Raw genomic sequence first — 12241 nt, 5'->3', positions numbered from 1 at the left:
CAAAGCCAGGCCCAGTGCTGCACTTGCTCTGCTGCTTTTGGGTGGCAGGGAGAGGCAGGAAGGGATTTTCCCTTTTAGTTCATCCCCTCCTTGTTGTGTTTCCTCTTTAGATCCATTTTTTCCTCCTTCAGGGAATCCCAGACCAGTCTGGGTTGGAAGGGGCCTTAAAGCCCATCCCGTTCCATCCTATGGGGTCAGAACCAGAGAATCCTTTGGGCTGGAATGAGATAAAAATGGGATCATTTTTATTCATTCTTGTGGGCAAAAACTAAAAAGCAGCAGAAACACCCTGGTCTTGATTCCTCCAAATTCCTACCTGACACCATTGGCTTTAATTAATTAAGCCAAGGTCATTTAAGTACAAAATCCTGTGTGAGAGGTAAATATTTTCCTGGGTATTTCCTGATTGGGGGTGACATTTGTGGGCTTTCCTCAGTCTCACAAATCCTTCATCCCTTCCAGAAACCAGAGTTTGACTTGCTGGCAGCTCCAAAAATCCTCATTTTCCCTCAGAAACGAGGCAGGCAAGAGCAGGAACTCCCAGGGAGGAGCAGCCTGGATTTGGGGAGGCTGCAGGAGGTTTTTTTCTCATTCCTCACCCCATTTCCCACCTACCACCCTCAGCCAAACAGCACAAAGAGCTCTGCAAAATTCCTGCTGCCACATCTTCCCTCGGAAAACGCCGTTTTGTCAAAAATTTCCTCCTGTATGAATAATATTTGATGGAGAAAGCTGTGAAAGATTCATGTCAACTTGTTTCCTTTCAATAATGTCAAAACACTTGGTTTGGATGTTCTTGTTTAGTTTTGACTTTTATTATTCTAATGTGGAAATGATTTTACTTTAAACATTCATCAGGAGGAATGTTTCAATCTTATTGAAGTAACATGTTTTGATATTTTTGAATCACTCCTTTTTTTTTTTAATGGAACTTCTGCCCTGCTAAATATTTGATGGATTTTACTCCCTACACAAAGAAATGCAGGAACCAGGGGATTTTTCTCAGGTCAGAAAATGGAATTTCTGAATAAATTCCATTTCCGGACCTCTGTAAGGTGATGAAACCTGTGAGCTGTGTTTGCCTGCTGCTGACAAGGAGAGGGTGGGAACTGAGAGCCCTAATTCCTCATTTTCCTCCCATTTTTAACCCCCTGATTTGAGCTGGAGTTGTGCAGAGTGACAGGAATGGGTGAAGAGGGAGGAGACCCTTGAGTGTTGCCTTTATTCTCTCTCATCCAAAGGTCAAAATGCTCTGATTTTACCTCACTTGGGGCTGCATTTTTTCCAAGCTCCTGATGCCCTCAGCACGTCCTGATTTTACTGATGCTGCACATTCCCAGCTTCCTTTGGAATTACAGCTCTGGAACCTCTGCTTTTCCCTAAGCTGGAGCTGCTTGGTGCAGAATTCCTGTGATTCCCATCCCTGCAGAGCCACCAGCCCAAGCTGAGGGAAACATTTGGGGCTGGCTCTGGGGTTTTGGCATCTCTGACCCTTCTGGGGAAGCTCCTGTGACTCTCAGGGGGACGGGGCTGCCATGGCTCAGGCAGGAATTTTCTGAGTCCGTGTGTGGAGGAGTTTTGGGGCTTCCAGGATGGGAATTTTATGTCCATTTGTGGAGGAGTTTTGGGGCTGCCACAATGGAAATTTTTTTGTGTCTGTGTGTGGAATTTTGGGGCTGCCAGGATGGGAATTTCTTGTGTCTATGTGTGGAATTTTAGGGCTGCCACAATGGGAATTTTTTGTGTCCGTGTGTGGAGTTTTGGGGCTGCCACAATGGGAATTTTTTGTGTCTATGTGTGGAGTTTTGGGGCTGCCAGAATGGGAATTTTATGTCCATTTGTGGAGGAGTTTTGGGGCTGCCACAATGGGAATTTTTTATGTCCATATGTGGAATTTTAGGGCTTCCAGGATGGAAATTTTTTGTGTGTATGTGTGGAGTTTTGGGGCTGCCAGGATGAGAATTGTATGTCCATTTGTGGAGGAGTTTTGGGGCTGCCAGGATGGGGTCAGGCAGGAATTTTTTATGTCCATTTGAGGAGGAGCTTTGGGGCTGCCACAATGGGAATTTTTTGTGTCTGTGTGGGGAGTTCTGGGGCTGCCAGGATGGGGTCAGGCAGGAATTTTTTATGTCCATTTGAGGAGGAGCTTTGGGGCTGCCACAATGGGAATTTTTTGTGTCTGTGTGGGGAGTTCTGGGGCTGCCAGGATGGGGTCAGGCAGGAATTTTTTATGTCCATTTGAGGAGGAGCTTTGGGGCTGCCACAATGGGAATTTTTTGTGTCTGTGTGGGGAGTTCTGGGGCTGCCAGGATGGGGTCAGGCAGGAATTTTTTATGGCCATTTGTGGGGGAGTTTTGGGGCTGCCACGATGGGAACTTCTTGTGTCCCTGTGTGGAATTTTGGGACTGCCAGAATGGGAAGTTTTATGTCCATTTGTGGAGGACTTTTGGGCCTGCCAGGATGGGGTCAGGCAGGAATTTTTTCTGCCCATTTGTGGAGGAGTTTTGGGGCTGTCACGATGGGAACTTTTTGGTACAGTTTGGGCTGGGAGGTGAATCCACACTTGCTCCATGTCCTCAGGGGTGGCTGGAGTGAGGTGTGTTGGTGTCACAGAATCCTGGCATGGTTTGGATCACACAGGACCTCAAAGCCCACCCCAGTCCATGGGCAGGGACACCTCCCACTGCCCCAGGGTGCTCCAGCCTGGCCTGGGAGACACTGCTAGGGGTGGGGAATCATCACCAAATGCCAGAAGCCAGAGGGATCCCAGGACATCCAACAGCTCCTTCCTCAGGCACCCAGCACTGGGGACAGTGGGGACACTGAGGGGACACTGCGGGGACACTGGGGACAGACCCCCTGCAGCTCCCAGGGCTTGCTCACTGCAGTTCCAGGGTGTGGGAGGGAAGGGGTAAAACAGCCATGGGTGTTCTGAGTGGCAGCAGGGAGCATCCCCAGCTCCCTGTCAAACACGCTGATGAATGTTCCAGATCCACTCCTCCCATCCCAGCTCGTTGCTGTTCCTTGAGTTTTCCAGCTGAATTTTCATTTCATGCTAGGCACTGTTGGCCTTGTGCGTTTCTGAGGGGAGGAATGAACAGTTCAGTGCAGCTTTAACACCCAAAATTTTCATTTCCCATCCCTAATATGCAAGTGCAGCTCCTAAACAGTTGGATTTGGAAAGTGTGCAGGAAGATCCGTAAATCCTGGCAAAGTGCTTTCACTGAGAGGCAAAAAACGCAGCCTGTTTCATGAAAACTTTTAATATTAATTTATGTTAAATTATTTTGGAGATGCTTCATTAGCTAGCAGTGAGTTTTCAGCTCGAGATGCAGCAGAAGCTCCGTGACTTCTGCTCAAAATACACCTGGATGTGGAGTTGCCTGGAGCCAGAATAATAATGAGGGTGCTTGTTGTTATTCCAGCCAAATTGGGATATTAGAGGGAGTCATGCAAATCTCAGCTCCCATGATTTGCCTCTGTAAAGGAAGTGTCATAAAAGAGATTTCCAATTTGGTGCAAGAAATTGGAAGCGGGGAGGAAAAGACAGCGAGACTGATGAGAGATGATGGGGATAAAAACCAGAGGATTGGGAGAGGAGTGTGGAGCGACACTGCAATGTGGGAACACTCAGGAGGAATGAAGGAATGAAGTTTTTGGGGATAAAAACGAGAGGATTGGGAGAGGAGAGGAGAGGAGAGGAGATAAATAATGTGGGAACACTAAAGAGGAATGAAGTTTTTGGGGATGAAAACCAGAGGATTGGGAGAGGAGAGGAGTGTGAGGCAGATAAATAATGTGGGAACACTAAGGAGGAATGAAGAAATTTTTGGAGCTAAAAAACAGGATTGGGAGAGGAGAGGAACGTAAAGAGATAAATAATGTGGGAATACTCCAAAGGAATGAAGTTTTTGGGGATAAATCCAGAGGATTGGGAGATGGCAGGAGTGAGGAGCAGATAAATAATGTGGGAACATTCAGGAGGAATGAAGGAATGAAGTTTTTGGGGATAAAAACGAGAGGATTGGGAGAGGAGAGGAGATAAATAATGTGGGAACACTCAGGAGGAATGAAGAAATTTTTGGAGCGAAAAAACAGGATTGGGAGAGGAGAGGAACGTAAAGAGATAAATAATGTGGGAATACTCCAAAGGAATGAAGTTTTTGGGGATAAATCCAGAGGATTGGGAGATGGCAGGAGTGAGGAGCAGATAAATAATGTGGGAACATTCAGGAGGAATGAAGGAATGAAGTTTTTGGGGATAAAAACCAGAGGACTGGGAGGGGAGAAGAGTGTGGGGCAGGTAAATAATCACTCAGGAGGAGTACAGAAGTTTTTGGAGCTAATAGTGATGCAGGGCAGGGAGCCATTTGGAAATGGGATTGAGGGAAGCAGGAGATAACAGGAAGTTGTCCCTGGGGTTTCTTTGGAGTCCAAATGCACGCAGAGAGAGAGGGGGATTAACTCTGTGTTAAGGGGACAAGGCAGAAATGGGAATGGGATTTAGGAGAGAATCGGGGTTGGGATGCCACAACCTGTGGGGGCTGCACCAGCTGGGCCTCAGCCCCTTCCCCACACCCAAATTCTCTCTCCCAGCCCCTTCCCTACACCCAAATTCTCTCTTCCAGCCCCTTCCCCACACCCAAATTCTCTCTTCCAGCCCCTTCCCCACACCCAAATTCTCTCTTCCAACCTCTTCCCCACACCCAGATCCTATGTTTTCTCTCTTCCAACCCCTTCCCACACTCAGATTGTGTGTTCTTTCTCTTCCAGCCCCTTACCTACACCCAAAATCTTTCTTCCAACCCTTCCCCACTCCCAAGCCATGTTCTCTCTCCTCCAGCCCCTTCCCCAAGCCAAGCCCTGTGTTCTCTCTCTCCCAGCCCCTTTCCACACCCAAACCCTGTGTTTTCTCTCTCCCAAGCTCTTTCCCACACCCAAATTCTCTGTTCTCTCTTCCAGCCCTTTCCCTACACCCAAATTCTGTCTTCCAACCCCTTCCCACACCCCAAGCCCTGTGTTCTCTCTCCTCCAGCCCCTTCCCCACACCCAGTTTCCATGTTCTCTCTCTCCCAGCCCTTTCCCACACCCAAACCCTGTGTTCTCTCTCTTCCAGCCCCTTCCCACACCCAAACCCTGTGTTCTCTCTCCTCCAGCCCCTTCCCAAGCCAAGCCCTGTGTTCTCTCTCCTCCAGCCCCTTCCCATACCCCAAGCCGTGTTCTCTCTCTCCCAGCCCCTTCCCCACACCCAAGCCCTGTGTTCTCTCTCCTCCAGCCCCTTCCCACCCCCAAACCCTGTGTTCCCTCTCCTCCAGCCCCTTCCCACCCCCAAGCCCTGTGTTCTCTCTCCTCCAGCCCCTTCCCCAGCCAAGCCCTGTGCTCTTTTTTCCAGAGATCGACCAGGGCAGCTGTGGCGATCCCGGCGTCCCCGCCTTCGGCCGCAGAGACGGCTCCGGCTTCCGCCACGGGGACACCCTGCACTTCGAGTGCCAGCCTGCCTTCGAGCTGAAGGGCCACAAGAGCATCACCTGCCAAAAGAGCAGCCAGTGGTCTGCTCAGAAACCTGTGTGTGTTTGTAAGTGGGCCAGCAGCTCCAGAGCAGCGCCCTGTGTCCTCCCTGAGGGGACGCCGAGGTGGTGGCGCCTGCCCGGTGTCACCTTCTGCCAGCTTGGGGACAGGTTTGGGCTCTTCCCTGGGCTGAGCAGGGGAGATTTGGGCTCTGCTGGGCTCTCCCTGCCTTGTCCTGAGGGAAAATCAGCCCTTGGTGGCCAGCACAGACAGGATATGGTCATATTCCAGATTCCTAGGGTCTCTTTGTAGAGAGAAATTTGGGCTATGTTGGGCACTCCCTGCCTTGTCCTGAGGGAAAATCAGCCCTTCGTGGCCAGCACATACAGGACATGGCCAAATTCCAGATTGAAATCTGGATTCTGTTTGCAGAGGGAGATTTGGGCTGTGCTGGACTTTCCCTTCCCTTCCCTGAGGGAAAATCAGCCCTTGGTGGCCAGCACAGACAGAACATGGCCAAATTCCAGATTTAAACCTGGGTTCTCTTTGTAGAGGGAAATTTAGGCTGTGCTGGGTTCTCCCTGCCTTGTCCTGAGAGAAAATGAGCCCTTGGTGACCAGTACAGACAGGACATGGCCAAATCTGCAATTTAAACCTGGATTCTGTTTGCAAAGAAAGTTTTGGGCTCTGCTGGGCACTCCCTGCCTTGTCCTGAAGGAAAATCAGTCCTTGGTGACCGGTACAGAGAGGACACAGCAAATTCCAGATTTTAACCTGGGTTCTGTTTGCAGAGTGGGATTTGGGCTGTGCTGGGCTCTCCCTGCCTTGTCCTGAGGGAAAATCAGCCCTTCGTGGCCAGCACATACAGGACATGGCCAAATTCCAGATTTTAACCTGGGTTCTCTTTGTAGAGTGGGATTTGGGCTCTGCTGAGCACTCCCTGCCTTGTCCTGAGGGAAAATCAGCCCTTGGTAGCCGGCACAGGCAGGACACAGCTAAATTCCAGATTTAAACCTGGGTTCTCTTTGTAGAGAGAAATTTAGGCTGTGCTGGTCTTCCCTGCCTTGTCCTGAGGGAAAATCAACCCTTCGTGGCCAGCACAGAGAGGACACAGCAAATTCCAGATTTAAACCTGGATTCTGTTTGCAGAGAAAGTTTTGGGCTCTGCTGGGCACTCCCTGCCTTGTCCTGAAGGAAAATCAGCCCTTCGTGGCCAGCACAGGCAGGACAGGGCCAAATTCCAGATTGAAATCTGGATTCTGTTTGCAGAGGGAGATTTGGGCTGTGCTGGGCTTTCCCTTCCCTTCCCTGAGGGAAAATCAGCCCTTGGTGGCCAGCACAGACAGAACATGGCCAAATTCCAGATTTAAACCTGGATTCTGTTTGCAGAGAAAGTTTTGGGCTCTGCTGGGCACTCCCTGCCTTGTCCTGAGGGAAAATCAAGTCCTTGGTGGCCAGCACAGACAGGACAGGGCCAAATCCACAATTTAAACCTGGATTCTGGTTTTGGCCCCTCATTTTTCCTCATGACCGACCCTCTCCAGGCTCCCTCCTGCTGGGCCTTGGTTTTGCATTTGTTGCCCAAGTTCTCAGCAGGTTTGGGATGTTCTGCTCTCTGTGGTGGCTCAGGATCACATTTTGGGGTGGAAGTGGGAGTTCCTGCACAGTCCCCATGGGGTTTTAATGCTGTCCTCTGTAGATATGTTGGGCAGTTTTTTTATTGCCCTGACAGGACCTTCCTGCAGGAGTTTTCCCCAGAGTTTTCCCTCTCTTTTCCCCAGCTGGTGATAACCTCACTCTTCTTTTTATCTCCTTTTCTACTTTGTTGGCTCTGTTAAAATCTGGGCCTTGGAGCAGGGGAGTGAGGCTGAGCCTGAAAAAAACAGGAGAGGAAAATGCAGCTGAGGGAGGGGAGAATGGAGAGGGAGAAAGCAAAAATGTTGGTTTTAGAAGTGCAGGTGCCAAACTGGGGGGATTCCAGTGGAAATGTGGTGTGGCAGGAGCTGATCCATGAAAATGATGGAGCTGGGGGTGAAAAACCAGATCCTGCAGAGCTGGATGGGGGTCTGGAGTGTGGTAATCACATATCCTCTGAACAGAGAGAGAGAGAATTCTGCCAGGATTTTCCTGGGAAGCTGTAGAAACTGTAAGAAACTTAGAGAAAAGAATTCTCTCTTTCTGTAAGCATTGTTTATAAATATAGTTCTCCAAAGTACACTATTCATAACTCAACAATAATAGAAAAAGTTTTCACTTTGAGACCAATCAGGTCTCAATTTAGTGAGTCAGACTATAAAAATCACACCTTTTCCTAATAAACAATTCTGTTCTGGAGGAGCTGGGAGAGAACTGGGGGTCGTGGAGAAGGGGGAGAACCAGTTTGAAGCCAGTGCCTTTCTTTTCAAACACTGATGTAAGCTCAGAGAAATGCCTGGGGAAGGGAAGCAATTCCTCTGAGTGCTGCCTTTTCCAGCTGCCATCCCTCCCTTCCTGTTTGGTTTTTTCTCTTTGTAAGCAAATCAGCTGGAGGTGCTGCTGAGGAAATAAATATTGGAGTTTTTCCTGATTGTCTGGGAGGTGGGAAGTGTTCAACTGGGTCTGTGCTGTTTTTTCCTTTTAATTTCTTGGAATTTCAGGTGACTTTGAACAAGTTGTTGCAGTTGAGGCTCGTGCTGAGAGTTTGGAGTGAGAATAAACCTGTGGTTTGTGCTCAGGGCAACAGAGCTGGGTTACAGCAGACTAGAAAGGAGATTTTTGGTAAAATAGGATTATTGATACTGATCAAATCGAGCCCCATCCATTCAAAGCATAGCAGGAATCTTTCAGTTCAAATCATTCCAGTGTGATCTGTTCTCTGTGGCTCTGGGGATATTTATGGATCAATGAGACAATGTGCAGGCAGTGGGAAAAATACCTCACAGACCCCTCCTGACCTTCACTCCTGATTTCTTGTGCAGCAGGAGGGGTCACAGGACAAAATGTCTGAATTTTCCAGGTGGGAAATGTTGGGAGACCATCAGATGTGAGGGGGGAAATGAGGGAACCCTTTGCTTCTGTGAAATTTGGGGTCTGGGGGGTTGTTTCTTTGAAATTTGGGTGTTGGGGGTGTTTGTTCCTGTGGGATTTGGGAATCTGGTTGGTTTTGGGGTGTCTGGCGGTGTGTTCCTCTTAAATATGGGTGTCAGGGTGTTTGATTCTGTAAAATATCAGTGTCTGTTTCTGTACAATTCAGGTGTCTGAATGTTTGTTTCTGTCCAATTTGGGTGTCAGGGTACCTGTTCCTGTACTTTGTGGATGTCTGGGTGTTCATTTCTGTACAATTTGGGTGTCTGGGTGTTCATTTCTGTACAATTTGGGTGTCTGGGTGTTCATTTCTGTACAATTTGAGTGTCTGCATGGCTGTTTCTGTGCAGTTGTGTGTATCTGGGTGTTTGTTCCTGGTCCATTTGCGTGTCTGGGTGTCTGTTCCTGTTCAATGTGGGTGTTTGAGTGTTTATTTCTGTGCAATTTGGGTATCTGGGTGTCAGTTTCTATGAGATTTGGATGGCTGGGTGTCTGTTCCTGTTCAATGTGAATGTCTGAATGTTTTTTCCTTGTTAAATTCGGGTGTCTGGGTGTCTGTTCCTGTTAAATTTGGATGGCTGGGTGTTTGCTTCTGCAAAATGTGGGTGTCTTGATTGTTTATTTCTGTACAATTCAGGTGTCTGACTGTCTGTTCCTCTTCACTCTGGGTGTCTGAGTGTTTATTTCTCTACAATTCGGGTATCTGGGTGTTTATATCTTACAGTTTGGGTGTCTTTCTGCACAATTTGGGTGTCTGGGTGTTTATTTCTGTACAGTCTGGGTGTCTTTCTGTACAATTTGAGTGTCTGGCTGTCGGTGATGGCTGAAATTCTTCTCTCTGTCCTGCACCATCCTGCACTGCTTGAACCAGCTCCATAATTCTGTTGTTGTCTTTGAAAATGGCATTTCCAGGGTTGGGGAGTGTGGTGTCTGTCACAGGCCAGGGCAGTTCCATACCCAGAACTCAATTTTGGCCAGAATTTGTTCCTTTTTCTCAGCAAAACGGGCTCGGGGTGGGTGGGCATTGGATAAATGGAAATTGGAAAACCCTTGTGCTCCCTCAGCTGAGGTTTGTGCTCTGATTTGGGGACAGAATATCCTGTGGCTGAGGAGATTATTCCATTTATAAATGGAGAATCAGCTCCATAATTCCAGCTCTGGAGCTGCTGACACTGAGGATGGAGATGTGGTGAGGGAGAGGGACATCCCAGAGCTGCCAAAACCTCCAGATCCAGGGTGGGAATTGCTGTTCAAACATCCTCGTGTGGAGTAGAGAAAAAAAACTCATTTTCTGATTTTGTTCGCAGTGGGAGGCCCCCAAAATTCACTTCATAGGGTTTATTTGACAGAAAGAGCAGGGCCCTGGTACTCCTGGGGGGGTTCTGCAGTGAAAGAGTCTTTCAAGGATCTTTGTTCTTTCCTTCCCTGCTCCTCCTGCCTTTCCCAAATTTTCATCCTGCATTTTTCTCTGGGTGCTTGACCCGTCCTGTTCTGTGGGGGATGATTGTGGCACTTGGAGTGACAATAAATGCCATTGTCACCACCTGGGGCAGTAGAGGCAGAGCTCCTGCCTTGGTTTAGGTGCCCTCTGCCAGTTCTGGGAGAGTCACTCCAGAATTTCTGCTGCAGCTTCAGTTTGTTGGGATCAGACTTGGAAAATCCAGGTTTTCTGGACCCGCCTCGTGTCTGGCAGGGAATGAAATCATGGGGGAGTAAAAGGAGGGGATTGTGCCCAAAAAATCCCCAGAGGGGGAGGGTCTGCACTGACCCCAGCAGGGTTGGGTTGGCTGGCGTCGCTCAGCAGAGTTTTGGGATTCATGTGGTCATTCCTGGGAAGGTTTGGGGATAAATCTGGGAAAGTTTGAATGGATTGGGAGCAAACACATTCATTTCTGGAAATGTGTGAATTGGTTTGTAGTCATTCCTGGGAAGGTTTGGGGGTAAATCTGGGAAAGTTTGAATGGATTGGGAGCAAACACATTCATTTCTGGAAATGTGTGAATTGGTTTGTAGTCATTCCTGGGAAGGTTTGGGGGTAAATCTGGGAAAGTTTGAATGGATTGGGAGCAAACACATTCATTTCTGGAAATGTGTGAATTGGTTTGTAGTCATTCCTGGGAAGGTTTGGGGGTAAATCTGGGAAAGTTTGAATGGATTGGGAGCAAACACATTCATTTCTGGAAATGTGTGAATTGGTTTGTAGTCATTCCTGGGAAGGTTTGGGGGTAAATCTGGGAAAGTTTGAATGGATTGGGAGCAAACACATTCATTTCTGGAAATGTCTGGGTTTGAGATTCATGTGGTCATTCCTGGCAGCGTTTGAATAGATTTGGGACAAATCTGTTCATTCCTGAGAATGTTTGACTTGGATTTGGATTAATGGGGTCATTCCTGGGAATGTTTGATTGGGTTTGGGATTGTCCTGGGAATGTTTGATTGGGTTTGGGACTCATGTGGTCATTTCTAGGAGTGTTTGAATGGATTTGGGATAAATCTGTTCATTCCTGGGAATGTTTGATTGGGTTTGGGACTCATGTGGTCATTTCTAGGAATGTTTTGAATGGATTTGGGATAAATCTGTTCATTCCTGGGAATGTTTGATTGGGTTTGGGACTCATGTGGTCATTTCTAGGAATGTTTTGAATGGATTTGGGATAAATCTGTTCATTCCTGGGAATGTTTGATTGGGTTTGGGACTCATGTGGTCATTTCTAGGAATGTTTTGAATGGATTTGGGATAAATCTGTTCATTCCTGGGAATGTTTGATTGGGTTTGGGACTCATGTGGTCATTTCTAGGAATGTTTGAATGGAGCACATTCATTTCTGGAAATGTTTGAATTGGTTTGTGGTCATTCCTGGGAAGGTTTGGGGATAAATCTGAGAATGTTTGAGTGGATTAGGAGCAAACACATTCATTTCTGGAAATGTTTGGGTTTGAGATTCATGTGGTCGTTCCTGGGAATGTTTTGAACGGATTTGGGACAAATCTGTTCATTCCTGGGAATGTTTGACTTGGATTGGGATTAATGGGGTCATTCCTGGGAATGTTTGAGTGGAACATGTTCATTCCTGGGAATGTTTGATTTGGTTTGGGATTCATGTGGTCATTTCTAGGAATGTTTGAATGGAGCACATTCATTTCTGGAAATGTTTGAATTGGTTTGTGGTCATTCCTGGGAAGGTTTGGGGATAAATCTGAGAATGTTTGAGTGGATTAGGAGCAAACACATTCATTTCTGGAAATGTTTGGGTTTGAGATTCATGTGGTCGTTCCTGGGAATGTTTTGAATGGATTTGGGACAAATCTGTTCATTCCTGGGAATGTTTGACTTGGATTGGGATTAGTGTGGTTGTTCTGGGAATGTTTGAATGGAACATGTTCATTCCTGGGAATGTTTGATTGGGTTTGGGACTCATGTGGTCATTTCTAGGAGTGTTTGAATGGATTTGGGATAAATCTGTTCATTCCTGGGAATGTTTGATTGGGTTTGGGACTCGTGGTCATCCCTGGGAGTGTTTGAATGGATTGAAGATAAACATGTTCACTTCTGGGAATGTTTGAATGGATTGGGAGCAAATATATTCATTCCTGGCAGTGTTTGATTCCATTTGGGGATAAATCTGTTCATTTCTGGGAGCGTTTGGGTTTGGGGATAAACGTGTTCATT

At 47.5% G+C, this 12241-nt stretch overlaps 1 protein-coding gene across 1 annotated transcript in view; it reads left to right on the top strand.

Annotated features, from left to right (window-relative positions):
* Window positions 1-12241, top strand: part of CSMD2 (CUB and Sushi multiple domains 2) — a 244171-nt gene that overhangs the window by 134541 nt on the left and 97389 nt on the right. Inside the window, exon 13 of the mRNA XM_041417597.1 lies at window positions 5393-5575. Coding sequence (XP_041273531.1) covers window positions 5393-5575 — 183 coding nt within the window. The remainder of the gene's footprint in view (window positions 1-5392; window positions 5576-12241) is intronic.

Source organism: Onychostruthus taczanowskii, unplaced genomic scaffold, assembly GCF_017590055.1.
Source record: "Onychostruthus taczanowskii isolate IOZ18803 unplaced genomic scaffold, ASM1759005v1 scaffold56, whole genome shotgun sequence".
Lineage (NCBI taxonomy): Eukaryota > Metazoa > Chordata > Aves > Passeriformes > Passeridae > Onychostruthus > Onychostruthus taczanowskii.
This window is presented reverse-complemented; position numbering and strand designations above follow the sequence as displayed.